The sequence below is a fragment of the Cheilinus undulatus genome, linkage group 6, assembly GCF_018320785.1.
Source record: "Cheilinus undulatus linkage group 6, ASM1832078v1, whole genome shotgun sequence".
NCBI classification, from domain to species: Eukaryota; Metazoa; Chordata; class Actinopteri; order Labriformes; family Labridae; genus Cheilinus; species Cheilinus undulatus.
This window is the reverse complement of record NC_054870.1, coordinates 4978341-4995080: the sequence shown is the minus strand read 5'-3', so window position 1 is coordinate 4995080 and position 16740 is coordinate 4978341. Positions and strand designations below refer to the sequence as shown.

The window sequence follows — 16740 nt, the reverse complement described above, 5'->3', positions numbered from 1 at the left end:
AAATATGACTTCACCCACCCAACCTGAAATCCATACACAACATAGGCAAAATATGTCACAAATACAGGTGCAGCTAAAGAATGTCAATTCAGTAATTTAATTCAATAAGTGAAACACACAGACTGATATATTTCAAGTGTTTATTTCTGTTAATTTTGGTGATTATGGCTTACAGCTAATGAAAACCAAAAATTCAGTGTCTCTGAAAATTTGAATATTACTTAAAACCAGTAAAAAACAATTTTTAACCCAGAAATGTGGGATAACTGAAAAGTATGAACATGTACAGTACTCAATACTTGGTCGTGGCTCCTTTTACATGAATTACTGTACTGACTCCAGCCTCAGTCCGTTCCTAGTGAAGCTCCCCGAAATTCTTGAATGGGCTTCGTTTCACAATCCTCTCAAGGCTGCGGTTCTCCCTGCTGCTGGTGCACCTTTTCCTACCACACTTTTTCCTTCCACTCAACTTTCTGTGAATATGCTTGGATACAGCACTCTGTGAACAACCAGCTTCTTTAGCAATGACCTTTTGTGGCTTACCCTCCTTGTGGAGGGGGTCAGTGACTGTCTTCTGTACATCTGTCGAGTCTGCAGTCTTCCCCATGATTGTGTAGTCTACTGACCCAGACTGAGAGACCATTTAAAGGCTCAGGGAACCTTTGCAGGTGTGTGACACCATGAGTCTCCAATGCTGAACTTTTTCCACAATATTCTAATTTTCTGGGATACAGAACTTTTGGTTTCATTAGCTGTAAGCCATAATCATCAAAATTAAAAGAAATAAACATTTGAAATATATCTGTCTGTGTAGGGAATCTATAGAAAATATGAGTTCAACTTTCTGATGATATTCTAATTTATTGAGATGCACCTGAAAAAGAGCATGAGAACAGGAACTTACATACTGAGGAAGCACTATCTTAAGATTAAAAATGAGGAAACACTGGAGGTTATGTAACAGTGTAGAAATGAAATATAAAATGAAATAAAAATAAACTAATATATGTTAATAAAGAATAAAAATGTGCACTCCATGTGGTCATGTAACTGAAGGCTTTGAATTGTAGTGACCCCCCTTGTGCATGCCCTCATGTTTTTTTGTAATATAGTAATTTGCAGGTAAAATAATGGGGCCATGAGGCTTTAAGAAAGGTAGCAGTAAGAACTTCACACATTAGTCAACCTATGGCACTAATGAATGACATGAAGGAGAAAGTAAAGGGTGCTCTTTGCTTCTTCTCAGCACCACACATGATCTTACACAATAGAGATAACAACACAGCAACCAAAGAAAGGAAGCAAAGCCAGTGGGAGGATCCTTTTATGGTCATCAGCAGATTTTTCCTCACCTTTTCTTTCATCTCAAGTATCCGGACGTCTTTAGACAAGGGTCCTCTGAGATCAACAGACAGAAAAATCTTTTCAGCTGAAGCCCAGCTTCATCACACTCCCAGTCTTCTTACCTCTGTCAACACAGACAGGTTTTTGTGCTCTTTGTGTGTCTTCCATGTGTCGGTCAGCTTCACTGAGGTAAATCTACTGGCCTCAAGTCATGAGGCATGAAACATGGATGGCTAAGCTTGGGCTAAGGGAAAGCCCTTATATTTTGGGGCAGTTTCAGCTCATGAAACAAATTTAGACCAGAGGTTTTTGGTTTGAACATTGTCTTACATGTACTTGACACATAAATACCTTTGTGAAATGTGTGGCTTTATTCCTCACAGACTCAGAAGGGGACTCCACTGCTGACACTCATGAAGGATCCATACATTCTCATCGCAGCTGGTAAGAAAAAGACTAACACAGATGAACAAACTGAGTGTTATTAAACTGTGAGGAAACATCTGTAGGGTGCTGCTTTTTATAATGGTACCAGGGAAGAGCAGAGAGAAATATGATGGAGAACTGTGTCTTGTTTTCTTTCTAGTTTTCATCGTGTTGATGTTGTCTGTCACACATAATAGTCATTACAGTGAAATCCAGTCATTTTCTGCTTTTAGTCAGGGTCTATGCAGATCTGTTACGGCTGTTTCAGACTGTTAGTGTGGCTTGATTTGCATTTCAGCATGCATGTTAACAAGTCAAGACGTTCTGACTGCATGAGTGTGCACAGATGACAAGCTCGTCTCTGGCACTGAGACTCTAGAGCGCTGAAGTCTCGCCTAATTTACCATGAGCCGTGCACATCTCTCACCCAAAACAGACAGGAAGATCAATAATAGGGAGCCATGTCCACATCAGTAAGTGGACATAAAAACAGCATGGTTATACTTCCTTTTGTTGCTTTTCAAAATAATGGCCTGATTTGCATTTTTGTGGAGAAACTCTTTATGGAGAATGCTTTTATCCTGAAATCTTCCTGAGTCATTTATACAAGGAATCATGGTGTTTGAGTTGAAACTGTTAAAGAAGGACAAAGGTGTGACAGCAGGGAGATGCAGACCAGTCGTAATTGACTCCACAGCATTGTTATTTTTCAGAATATACCCATCTCAGTGAAACAGTGGAAGGCCTTCACATTAATTTCTCAAGACACCACTTACACTATTTTCACCAGATTTTGTTTTCCTGTGCCCATTCATTCTATAGTGCATTTATGAGGTCAGGCACTGATATTTGACCAGAAGGCCTGGCTCACAACCTCCATTCCAGTTCACCTCAAAGGTGCTCGATGGGGTTGAGGTCAGGTCTCTGAGCTCATTAAACCATGTCTTTACAGTCCTTGCTTTGTGCACTGGGGCACAGTCATGTTGGAATAGAAAAGGGCCTTCACCAAACTGTTGCCACAAAGTTGGAAGCAAAGCATCATCCAAATTGTCTTGATGTGCTGAAGCGTTAAGATTGGACTGGAGATAAGAGGCCGAGCCCAAACCTTGAAAAAACAGTCTCATACCATTATCCCTCCTCCACCAAACTTTACATTTGGTACAGTGTAGTCTGGCAGGTCGTGCTCTCCCGGAATCTGCCAAACCTAGACTCACCCATCTGGCTTCCAAGCAGAGAAGCATGATTGGTCTCTCCATCGGACATGTTTGCACCACTCTACAGTCCAGTGTGCTTCACACCACTCCATTTGACATTTGGCATTTGACTTGGTGATGTGAGGCTTTCATGCAGCTGCTCAGCCATGGAAACCAATTCATGAAGCTCCTGCTGCACAGTTTGAGTGTTCACATTAATGCCAGGAGATGATCAGAACTCTTCAGCTATGGAATCAGCGGAGCGTTAGAGAATTCTAAGCGTCGCACACTTTAGCAGTCGTTGACCCCTCTCTGGGACTTACACAGTCTTCTGCGTCATGGCTGAGTTGCTGTTGGTCCATTTTCTAATAATATCCCTTACAGTAGACTGTGGAATATCTAACAGGGATGACACTTCATCATTTGTCTTCATGCAAAAGTGCCATTCATCCCAGTACCACTCTTGAAGTCTCTGAGTTCTTCAGAAAGACCCATTTAGGATCACAAATGTTTGTAAATGGAGACTGCATGGCTAGGTGATTGATTGTGGTGTGGCAACGGGTCTGATCGAAACACCTAAACTCAATAACTAACAGGTGTGGCCAAATACTTTTGTCCACATAGTGGAAACAGAACAAAAATCATTAGGAACTGAATTTGGAGGCTGTGTGAAATCAGCATGCTTGAGTTGTCTTCCTGAGACACAACATGGCAAAAATGTGAGCAAGCGTGTGTTGAGGGTAGCGGTTACATATGAGGACCAAAAAACAAAATCAGACCTTTACTCACACAGCTTCTTCTTATCCCCAATCTTCCTCCTCAGGGGCCATTTGTTTTGGAAATATGGCCATCGCCATGATGGAGCCAACGCTGCCGATCTGGATGATGGAGACCATGTGTGCAAGGAAATGGCAGCTAGGTATGAACAAATCTTTTTAACATGTTCCCTATTTTATTGTGTATTATGACTTACTCCCAGTTTTAAGAACAAGATGTGACTGATGTCTAAACAGATGGGGATTATTTCAGTGTAACATAATTGAATCCATACATTTCTATTTGGTTTTAAGGGTTTATATGTTGTTATGACTGATTTTTTTTTACATCTGAATGTGTTTCTAAATTGTAAATGCATTCACATAAACAATATTGTGAGGACTGACTCAAGCAGAGACTTATCTCTCAGTTGAAATGTCATGAGTTTGATGTAACTAATTCTCAGCAGGATCCGTCCCATCATCCTGATCTGTGTCCTTACAGCTACAATACGTCTGACCTGGAGCCAGATAAAACAGGAATAAAAGCATAAAAGAAAAGCAAACATGGACTCATGTAGCTGTAGTTTATTGATAAATGTAAGGATAGTCATATTTTACACAGTTAAATACCAGATTGAATTCTCTGGTGTAAGTTCTTTGCAGATGATGTTGTGCCACAGGTGGAGAACTCCAGATGGAGTGCAACAAGTGATTTCTGCAAAGAGAAACTCAGCTAAAATAGCACATTTTGTGTTGTTATGGTTGTGCCAACCAGTAAAAGTGCAAAATTCAAGACATTCTTCAGTTACTTGTGTGTCCCAAAAGCAATGACACCCTCAGAAACAGCATCAGGCATGGAATAAAAGCCTAAGTCTAAAGCCCGGAAAAGCAGAGTTATAAGCTTGTTCATGGTCCGTTTCCACAAAGCAGTCCGGTTTGGTTCGGTGCAGTTTGCCACAGTTTTACACAGTTTACACATTAAATCCTGATCTTGCCTGTGCTTCCTCAGTTGATGTCTATCCAGTCTCGCTCTGATGGGAATCAGTGGGCTGATTGGTTCCAAAACGGCTCTTCATGTCGTACCAGTTTGGCTTGTTAAATGTGGATTAAATAACAAGAACAAAGGGAAAGGAAACTGGCACTCAAACAGGAGCTAGCTACAGTGGCTCACATTAAAGAGCCATTTTGTAGAATAGGCTTGTTATGATTGATGCATCATTACCCTTTCGCTTCACTCACAAGTTTATTTTACCTAATAATTCACCAGTGTTTCCATTAAAGGCATGTTTGGGACAAAACGACAGGGAAAAGCTGTTAAAGAGGTGCAGCTAAAAGACAGCGAAAGGCTCTCCCTCTCCCTTTATCTGGCTGGACATGTAGTCGGAGGTCTTCTGGACTGAGAAAATGTGTTGTTGATAGCATCCATGCTAGGTAAAGTAGTTCACCTGTGAGGAAAATACCTTTTTTCTACAGAGTAGAGATCATCAATTTCAAATGACAACTACGGCGTGCAGATCTATTAAGAGCTGTGAAGTACTAACTTTCCTCTGTTCACTTTCATTCCTAATGGCTGGTCTAATCTGAAAGTAAATCAATTACAGCCTAGCTTTATGTGGTCTAAAAAACAGTGAATCCACTGTCTGGTGATGGTTTTTCCCAATCAAAAATAAAGCTCTTCATCTCAGCACTCCCTACAGCCCTGAAACATTTCTGATTCGTGTTCCCTGTATCTGTATGTTTTGACTTTTCATCAACCTTCTGCTGCACTTTTGTTCTTGATGCTTGTGTTTTGACTTTTTGCTGCATGCCTCTTCATTTGTATTTGTTTGCAATACATTTCCTTTGCTTGCATATGGTTTTAAAGCTACAATATTTGGAGTTTCTGCATGTAAATGTCTATAATGATAAAAATAACTACTCCTGTGTGAAAGAAGGAGCAGTCTGCACCACAGTTTTTATAGTTAACTAAGACTAACTAATCAACTAAAAGTAAAATTCAAAAAACAATTTAGTTAACTGAAATTGAATAAAAACTAAGCTTTACCAAAAAACAAAAACTAACTAAAACTGTTTAGTGCACTTACAAAACTCACTAAAATAAAATAAAAATGGAGACAAAATATCCTTAGTTTTAGTCTTTGACACAACCAGACTGACTGGCACCTACACCCAAGTCTGTGGAGAATTGCCTGATCTGATTGGTTAAGACTTCACATAGTGGTAGTTTTATGTCTGGAGTTGTATTCAAACATCATCATTAAATAAATAAATGATAAGTGAAGAGTAGCCTGTTTGAATATGTTTTTAAAAATATATGACGCTCACTCAGCCCCGACATCTATCCGTAAAAAACTAAAACTAATAAAAATTAGGGATGTCAATAGATTAAAATTTTTAATCGCGATTAATCTCACAAATTCCATAGTTAACTTGCGATTAATCGCAAATTAATCACACTTTTTTGTCTGTTGTAAATGTACCTTTCAGTACTATTTCTCAAGATTTAAATACCCTTATCAACACAAGTGGACAAAAATGCTTTCTTTATGCAAATGTTTGTTCATGTCAACAATCCAAAACAACAACAGATAAAGTCCAGAAAATTCTCTAGTCTGAGCTCAAAGATACTGAACGCTGCAAAAATCTGCTGAGAGCATAACATGGTAAACTCAAGCCACAACAGATGGAGATACTGACCTTAATGTAACATTACTGAATAATACCACAATGTAGAGTCAGACTTTAGACTTCTAGAAGTTAACTCCTCTGTTCTCAGCAGCTGAACACAGAACAACAGATCTCATCATCACACATGGACATAAAGAAGTCAAGTCTCTGCTGAGAGCTCAGCAGTAAGGCACAGACACATCTAATGGTGTTTCACTGTTCTGATGTGAGTAAGGTGGACACATCTGCCCTGCTCAAGAGAAAAAGCAAGTAATTACTTAAAAAATGTCTGCTATTATTTATCACATTTTTACTTTCAAACTAAAAAATGTAGTCCAAATGTAAAATAAAATGCTGACAGTAAGAAATGACTGTCATCAGTCCAGTTGATTTACTGGAATGATGTCAATAAACACACATGTGAAGCCTCTTTTCAAAACTCATGGACACACAAAGTAAAAGAAGTCTCAGTGGAGAACTTTTAAGGTAAAGTAAGAGGACTTAACCATCTCTTCATTCTTCAGATCATAGAAGAGCTACAGATTTAATCTAAAACCATTTTTTTCTTCCTAAATAAAGGAGACCCACAGTCTAATAATGCTTTCAGCTTATATTATGATACTCTACAGAGCTCATTCACTAACCTCTGCTCTCCTGTCACACACCAGCCTCTGCTGCTCTGTCTCCTCCTCCTCCTCATGATGCAGCTGTACATTCACCAGCATCAGACAATCTCCTATAGGGACTGCAGAGTCTTTGACACTTTTGCAGCATCTTGATTGACTGTTATTTAAATTTGGTGTTTATTCACAGTTCCAGTCGATCGTTTTAGTAAGTTTCGTTTTTTTTCCCCAAATACTTTCACATTTAAGCAGGAACTGCGTGGGGATGAGAGCGGGGAGGGGTGAACGGACCTTTAGGAGACGTGATCAGACCAGTCAGCAGTCAATAGCGCAGCTGTGGTGCCAGTTCACGGCAGATATAATGGCCTAAATAAATGAATAAATCATACTGGCCCAAAAGTGCGTCAGCACACTGGGAAATGCCCTGTATGCCAGATAGCGAGTCCATCCCTGCAGTGTTGTCTGAGTGTCTCCATTGTAAACAGATCCAGCATGGCGAGGGGGGTGGCTCTCTGCATTAGCGGTGTGCATGGCTAGCGAGTGGTGCAGGCTATATAAGACTCTACGAACTTCCTGTAACTCCGTTCATGTCGACAGTAGGAGAAAATAACTTCAGTCTTATCTGACATGATCTGAAAGCTGAACCTGTCATTCAAAAGTCTCTGTCCTTTATCCATTTCTGCTCGCTTGTACCACATCACAACGGCTTCCTGGTCTGGCAAACTACGGGATGGGTCGAGGGTCATACAGAATGCGTTAATAGTGCGACAAAAAAAATAGCGGCGTTAAAAGTAATTTGAGTTAACCTGATATTAACACGTTAACTTTGACAGCCCTAATAAAAACTAAACTAAACTAACAAACCAGCAGTAAAAACTAATAAAAACTAAACTGAAATCGAACACAGAAAGTGAAAACGAAATAAAAATAGAAACTAATGAAAAATCCAAAACTATTATCACCTTGGTCTGCACTCCTCCTCTCCCTCCCCACTGTGGCATCACTCTGTAGGTCTTACCATTGCTTGTTCCCCACCTTCAATCCCTCTTCCTTTACAGACCAGACTGAGCTCTGACCAGCCACCTGGTGTGCCCGATGATGGTGCATGGTTTCTGTCTGTGCGTCAGAGCCACAGAGGACTCACATGTTTGTGACGTGCAGCCGCTCCTTATTACTGTTCTCATAGATGCTTTTAAGTAGTGTCTGGTTTATTTGCAGAAGTTCATTATTAGCCCTTTTATTGTTCTTTGCCATAAATCTCACCATCTTCTCTTGATTTTATTTGTCCTTGTTTAACCACCGGCTTTGGCTTTCTCACTTGCATATCATGTTCTGAATTTCTGCTTTACTTTTAAACTATCCAGACATAAACCAATAAAAGATGCAATCCCTAACTTGAAAACAGTACCAGAAAAGAGTATTTTTCTACTGCCTGATTTCTTTTATTTTTTGGTGTATTTGTCAGTCTTAAATGTTTCAGATGATCAAACAAATTTTGATATTAGACAAAGATAACCTGGGTAAAAACAGTTCATTCAGTTTTTAAATGATTATTTTGTTTATTGGGGGGAAAAAAACATCCAAATCTACCAGGGCCTAGGGTTACAAAGAATTTCTGAGGCTTTGAGACTCAGTGAGAGCCATTATCCACAAATACAGAAAACTTGGAACAGTGTTAAACCTTCCCAGAAGTGGTCGGCCTACCAAAATGACTCTAAGAGCACATGGATGACTCATCCAGGAGGTCCCAAAAGAAGCCAGAATATCTAAAGACCTGCAAGCCTCACTTGACTCAGTTAAGGTCAGAGTTCATGATTCAACCATAAGAAAGACACTGGGCAAAAATGGTATCATTTGGAGAGTTTCAAGACTAAAACCACTGTTGACCAAAAAGAACACAAAAGCTTGTCTCACATTTGATTAAAGCATCCTGATGGTCCCCAAGACTTTTGGGAAAATATTCTGTGGACTGACCAGACAAAACACGATTTTCTGGAAGGTGTGCGCCCCGCTCCATCTGTGATTAAACTAACACAGCATTCCATCAAAAGAACATCAGACCAACAGTCAAACATGGGGGTGGTCGGTGTTGGGTATAATTTAGTACAAAGTGACCTGTCACTATAATGGCATTGCATTTGTCAGTAATGCAGTAGCATAACACATGACTGCTGTAAACTTAGTAATTATGTTACAGCTACTGTAAAATACTAAACTTGTTATTTATGCTACTGCAAATCCTTCAACTGCGTGTAAAACAGGAGCAAGGAGAAAACAATCAAAGCGCCCCTTTTTAATGCGTGCTCATGCAACACTCATTGATTCAGTTGAGGGATGCATTAGTGCGAGTTCATAGAAGAGGAAGAGGGAAACAGCAGTACAAATAATGACATCTTTAGACACATGGAGATATGAACATTACTTTGGATTTAGTGCACATAAACAACAAGAATGTGACGGTGAATTGTGAACTGTGACCAGACCAGAAACAACTTTCTGCTCCTATGAACTCTGCTTCAATACAACCTGCTAACACAAAGCTAGTTAAGATCCCTGGAGCCAGGGCAGTGCTCAAGGTAACTGCATGATTCCAACCCCTTTCAAGCAGCCAAAGCTCAATTTTCACCATCAGCTAAAGGTAAACACAAAAGCTCTGTCTGTCTATGTCACAGGAATGCAGCAAGAAAAACACGTTTTAGCCCATTCAGTAAACAACAGGATCTGCTATGATCATTGGGTCACGGAGTGCATCAACAAAATAATTCAGAGGACATACCGGAACAATCCCGATAATCACTCAGAATAACCAGGAGAGAGTAAAATGAGCTGTTTACAGCCTTTCTCCCTCCCTCACTCTCTATAAGTGACAGATGTCAGTCAGCACCACGGACAGCACCACATTAACACTATAGACTGTAGAAAGAATTGGACAAAGCCTGTGTGATGTCAGCTGTCTGCTTTCAATAGGTGGACTCAAACGGCTCTTGAAGCCAATCCACGGTGGCTTCCATATTGAAATTGCGGTCTCAACCGAACTTTGGATCAATTTAATGGCCCGCCCACTGAGCTCGACTTCCTCTCAGCTAGCTAGCTAGCATTCTAGTTGACAGAAACATATCCTCTGCCTGTCGAGCTATCTGTCAATCAAATGAGATGTGCTAATCAGTCCAGAGTGAGGTTTTGTGGTTATTTTGGTACAAAAAAATTCGACCCCTGTACAGTGAGAGCACTTGAAGACATTATCTAATGAGACACGTTTTGTTTTTTGAACCAGGCTGTAAACCAGTTTATTTCTAGTGTAAAAATCGGCTTTTAAACAGGTGTCCAGATGGGACTTCCAGTGTTCCTGCAGCCAGCCTCAAGTGGACACTTGCTGTATTGCAATTTTCTGCATCTCCGCATTGGCTTCATTTTTCAGGACCGGAGGTTGCTGCTTGATAAAGACACAAACAATCTCATCTTTTGAAACACAAATGCCCACTTTTACGCTGTACCTTACATTCATTATATAAAAAAATAATTAAATCATCATTAAATGAGCCTTTAAACTTGTCTTTTTAACTTTTTAAATGTCAAAATCGTTTATCATCAGTGCTACTTTTTTTTTTTTTTAATATATTTTATTACTGATGAAACAAGGTTGACAATTTATGGTTAAAAAGGCGACACTGTTAGGCCCTCAGGTTAGTCTTAAATCCAGAATCCGGCCCCTGCTGTGATTGAGTTTGACACCCCTGCCTTACACTAATTACTGCATGAACTAGTGCCATTTCCTTACATTACACTAATGAGGGACTATGTTAACCTTACAAAGCAGATGGATATGCCCGTTTCCTTGTTTTTCACTGGCGAATCCATCTTGCAAAGCTCCCATCTGAACTGTTTGGTCCCGATTAGAAAGGGACAGGACCAATCAGTGACGAGGGGCAGTACTTTCAGGCGCAACAGAGTCGTGACGTTAGCAAGCAGCAACAAGAGGCCGGCGCAATTATGGCGAAAGAGCTTAGCGTGGATGCTGCTAAAGCGCTAGTTTTATCAGAACTTGACGACATTTCTTCGTTAAATGAAGAACAAAGAACAGCAGTGAGTTGTTTTCTTTTCATAAACGACAAAAGTCAAGTACTGACATGTCCACAGTCACCATGGTTCGTGTTATTCCTCAGTAGTTGCACATGCGGACCTCGGTTGCGGTTACGTCACGTGCTCTGATTGGCCCGTAAAGATGTGACAGACAGAACATTCATCCAATTACACTATGATTTTTTTTAAGCCTCTGCCCTTTCCCAAATGCTTAGTATTGAAGTTTTCCAGATGGATGTGTGAAACACATCCTTGTCAGGTTAGGACTATGTAAGATTTAGCATTAGCATTTAGCATTGTATTTTATTGGCAGTTAAGTTACAGAAGATCTCATGTGACAGAGTAACACAAAAAGTAACTAGTACTGTAACTAGTTACTTTCTGCTGTGAGTAACTAAGTATCTCATTACATTTTTAGAAAGTAACTAGTAATGTGTAAGGGATTTTTTTTTTTCTTTTGAGTAACTGTTCCAACACTGGTGGTGGTAGATTGATGGTCTGGACCAGGACCTAGACTACATGAATTCTGCTCTCTAGCAGAACATCCTGAAGGTTAATGTTGCGCCATCAATTCATGACCTCAAGTTCAAGAGGTCTCGGGTTATGCAGTCCACCTCTGAATGGACTGTAGTGCCACATTATGTAATAATGCCGCATTATGTAATAATTAGGGCTGTCAAAATTAACTCGTTAATGCGGATTAATCCATCATCATGATTAATCTGATTAAAAATTTTAACGCAGTTAACCCATCTACAGCGCAGATTGACTCAAAATGAGTGAAACGTCTCTGGCAATGCATTTCGGGCAGTTTGTCCAAGTAGGGTTACCGTCCAGCTTGCCGCCGCGCAACTGGGCCGTTGATCCAGTAGTGACCCACCAACTCGATATGGAAGACGCTAAACAGCACATTGGCCCTCTCAATGGGAAATTTAAGTACAAAAAAAAAACAAGACAGAACAGTTGACCGACATAAAGTAGCATGCACATTCTGCAGAAAGGAGTTTTATTTTCACTGAAGCACTTCCAGCTTAAAATACCACATTAACGCGAAGCATATGTTCATCGGGGATTCTGCTAGCACTTTGGCTAACACGACGCCAAGCTTGCAAAATGAAACGTGATTAATATAGATTAAAAATGAATGTTATTCAATCATGATTAATCAAAATTAATCCACAGCAACCCTGTGATTAATCTTATTAAAATTTTTAATTGTTTGACAGCACTAGTAATAATGTAATACATTTTCAATTCATTATGTAATAACGCCGCATTTTGTAAGCCACTAAGCAGTTAGGGTTAGGGAAAGGTAGTAAGGTATACCCTGGAGCCCGCCTTAAGTACTAGGGTTAAGGTTAGGTGTTTAGTCTAGAGCCCTGAAGAGGGGTTAGGTTTAGGAATAAGTCACTAAGCGGTTAGAGTTAGGGCAAGGTCGTTGGGTAGGGCATACCTTGGAGCCCACGCTAAGTCCTATGGTTAGGGTTATTACATAATGTGGTGTTAATACATAATGTGGCGTTACATGGACTAAAAAAACAACTGAATGAGGATTTTGAGTGGTCTAGTCAAAGTCTGGACTTAAATCTGACTGAGATGCTGTGGCATGACCTTAAACAGGTCATTTATGCTGGAAAAACCTCCAATGTGGCTGAATTTAAACAATTCTGCAAAGAAGAGTTGGCCAGATTCCTCCACAGTGATGTGAAAGACTCATTGCAAATGCCTGATTGCAGTTGTGATGGAAGAACCAGTTATTAGGTATAGGGGGCAATGACTTTTTCCACATAGGGCTGGGTATGTTTGTATGGCTTTTCCTCTTCAACTGCAACACTAACACCACCACATGGGCAACATGTTGGTACGCATATGCAATTTAGCTCTCTTTCCATGGGACTTTGGTAAATCAGGCCCTTGGAGTACCCTGGTCTCAAAGTCTGATGGCAAGTGACCAGCCAACATTTCTCAGTGCTTCCCTAAAGCAGTCCAAAACCAGACGTCAAATACATGTTGTTTTTTATGTATCTGTGTGGGGAAAATGTGCCACTCTTCCATCCTGTGGCTCGTTTCTACACAGGCACCTTTCAGTCTTATTAGTTTGTCCCTCCAGTCTCCTCTATATGAAGTCTAGGTCAGATAAAACAGGGTGAGTGCTGAACAGGATATTAGGGTGTCATATGCTGGCAGGTGGAAAGCACAAGTCTTCATTACAGACAATAGAAGATGTACAGCAGCTCAGTGATGAGGCTCTGATAGAGATCTGCTTATCTGCCCACACCTTCAGTCTCATCTCTCTCTCTCTCCCTCTCTCTCTCTCTCTGGTCCAGGCGTCGCTTTCTTACCAGCCTCCATCTCCTACCTTATTGGAACCAACATCTTTGGCACGATGGCACACAAGATGGGAAGGTAGGGAGGGAAATCATCCTTATCTGCCTTCTGTCTCTCTCCCTCTGTGGATGTGGTATCTGTTTCCGCTCCTCTAAATGAGTTTTCAGTGTTTTTAGGCTTTGAGAGGCTGCCTTTATTGAAGCCCTGATGATACCATGCACCCATCATTTCCCTGTGCGCCTCAGGAAGGTTCATTCACAATTCTGTTCTTGTTACCAAAACTGTTTAAGTAGCCTCAGTGTCCTCTTTAATGCTGAGACAGGAGGGCATGAGTTAACCAAAATTCTTTTCTACTGTGTCTGTTCCTACTGATATGACAGGAATGAGGTGAAAACAAGAGAGAATAAGTCCTTAAAAGCTCATCAAACAACTTCAGTATCTTAGATTCTAACTAAGGTTCTTTTTTAATGTTTCTTATTGCTGAGTTTAAGGACATGTCCAGTGAAGAGTTAAGTTGGTACTATTCGAAAACAATTCCATATTTGGACAAGTCTTCTTTATCGATGTTTAAGCTGCATGGCTGTTTGTCTGCCTTTTTATTATGGACATTTAACCTCTTGCACCCTAGCAGGACCAAATTTAGTCCTGCTCGCCTTGATCCGAACAAACTTGCTCTCAGTGCACTCTAGTTTTGCACAAACATACACCGCGTTCCACATCATTATGCAAATGATATTTTTCTCTTAGTTTCCTAAATAGTAATGCAAATGACAGAATATTTTTCAAGCCATCCGCCGTTAGAGCATAATTCAAATGTTTTTGAACAAACTTCATAATGATAACCATTACTATTTTTAAAAATAAAAAACTCAAAATGCACTGTTCCACATAATTATGCAAAACAGAGTTTTAAAAGATTTTATTGGTTGTAAAGAACTGAAAATGGTTATTTGTTGACTCTGCAGCATTAGGAGGTCATGTTTACTGAAATCAAAGCTATTTCAATCGAATCTTAACAGGCCAAGTTGCATGTTAACATAGGAGCCCTTCTTTAATATCACCTTTACAATTCTTGCATTCATTGAACTTGAGAGTTTTTGGAGAGTTTCTGCTTGAATTTCTTAGCAGAATGACAGAATATCCTCCCAGAGCTGCTGTTTTGATGTGAACTGCCTCCCACCCTCACAGATCTTTAGCTTGAGGATGCTCCAAAGGTTCTCAATAGGGTTGAGGTCAGGGGAGGATGGGGGCCACACCATGAGTTTCTCTCCTTTCATGCCCATAGCAGCCAATGACACAGAGGGATTCTTTGCAGTTTGAGATAGTGCATTGTCATGCATTGCTACGGAAGGCACTGCTCTTCTTTTTGTACCATGGAAGAAGTGGTCAGTCAGAAACTCTATATACTTTGCCGAGGTCATTTTCACACCTTCAGGGACCTAAAGGGCCCTACCAGCTCTCTCCTCATGATTCCGGCCCAGAACATGACTCCGCCCCCTACTTGCTGACATCACAGCCTTGTTGGGACATGGTGGCCATCCACCAACCATCCAGTAATCTCCTCCATCTGGACCATCCAGGGTTGAACGGCACTCATCAGTAAACGAGACAGTTTGTAAATGAGTCTTCATGTATTTCTGGGCCCACTGCAACCATTTCTGCTTGTCAGCATTGGTTAGGAGTGGCTGAATAGTAGGTTTATGCACGACTGCAAGCCATTGGAGGATCCTACACCTTGAGGTTGGTGGGACTCCAGAGGCACCAGCAGCTTCAAATACCTGTTTGCTGCTTTGTAATGGCATTTTAGCAGCTGCTCTCTTAATCTGATGAATTTGTCTGTCAGAAACCTTCCTCATTATGCACTTATCTGCATGAACCCGTCTGTGCTCTGAATCAGCCACAAATTTCTTCACAGTGCGATGATCACTTAATTTTTTCATGAAATATTTAATGTTTTTATCCCTTGTCCAAGGCATTACACTATTTGACACTTTTCAGCAGCAGAGAGATCCTTTTTCTTTCCTATATTGCTGAAACCTGTGGCCTGCGTAATAATGTGGAACAGTACATTTTGAGGGTTTTATTTTTTTTTAAATAATGGTTATCATTACGAAGTTTGTTCAAAAACATTTGAATTATGCTTTAACGGCTGATGACTTGAAAAATATTCTGTCATTTGCATTAATATTTAGGAAAATAAGAGAAAAATGTCATTTGCATAATAATGTGGAATGCCGTGTAGTCATGTTACACATCAGATTAAAGAAAAGAAGCTCAGCTTCAAGCCCAAACCATTTTTTTACCTGCACCACAAACAACTCACAAAGGAATCTAATCAGTGACCACATATCAAAGTAGCCGTAGTGCTACGTAGCCAGACACTTCCGCCTCCTACAGGATGGTACCTTGTACTACAGACACAAACATAGTCTCATTTGACAGCCCAGTCTCTCTTTTTTTTTTAATCGCTATCCCTCACATACCACTTGAATATCACTCATCTGTCTTGTTATTTCTTACAAATAAAATATATATGAAAAAAAGAGGAAGAAAGCCCAGTCTCTGCTGAAGATTTGAGTCATATGTGTGCAGTTTCCATTTGTTTCAACTGTTTCTTTTAGTTTTCTGCATTTTTTTTAAATAATGTGCAATAAATCTGCTCCTCCTAGTGTCAAACTTAAGTTCCTTTGTAAGACTTTTTTTGATAGGGAAATATAAGGGCAACCAATTCGGACACTTTGCTCAAACAACGCCAGCCCCGCCCCTTTCTGGGGAAAACATTCTGTAAGAATGAACCGCAGTCAGTGGGAGGTTTGGGTCATCAGGGATTTGAAATCTTAAATATGAAAACCGTACAGTTAAACAGTTATTTAGAAAATCCATTGGCCAGTGAGATAAACATGTAATGTAGGACATTATAAAGTGCTTGTATCGAAACAATTTGAAATAAACAAAGTTTTAGAGGTACATGAGGGTGTGTTCAGGCTCCCTCCATCAAACTGGACAACCAATCCCATCTTGTGACTGGAGATGTCTTAACATTGAATGTGGTTAAACAGTTTAATGTGTGAAAAAGCTGTTGACAGAAGTGTGTCATTCTCTTAGATGGCTTCAATAACAAGACCGGGTTGTGGGGTTGTGTTGTTTTTGTGGGCATACGATACTAAAAATAAATTGCCAACTGCAACTTTAAGGCACAAAACACAACAAAACGGCTTTTAGTTGCCTTGTTTTCAACCTACCGCCATTCAATCTGACGGCCTGTTTTCCCCCAAATGGGGGTGCAATACATTGGAAAGCAGAAAGTAATGCTGCAGTGCT

At 40.2% G+C, this 16740-nt stretch overlaps 1 protein-coding gene across 1 annotated transcript in view; it reads left to right on the top strand.

Moving 5' to 3' along the window:
- slc18a2 (solute carrier family 18 member 2) overlaps positions 1–16740 on the top strand; it is a 57134-nt gene that overhangs the window by 32534 nt on the left and 7860 nt on the right. Inside the window, exons 9-11 of the mRNA XM_041790009.1 lie at positions 1728–1788; positions 3787–3882; positions 13419–13497. Of these exons, the coding sequence (XP_041645943.1) occupies positions 1728–1788; positions 3787–3882; positions 13419–13497 (236 nt within the window). The remainder of the gene's footprint in view (positions 1–1727; positions 1789–3786; positions 3883–13418; positions 13498–16740) is intronic.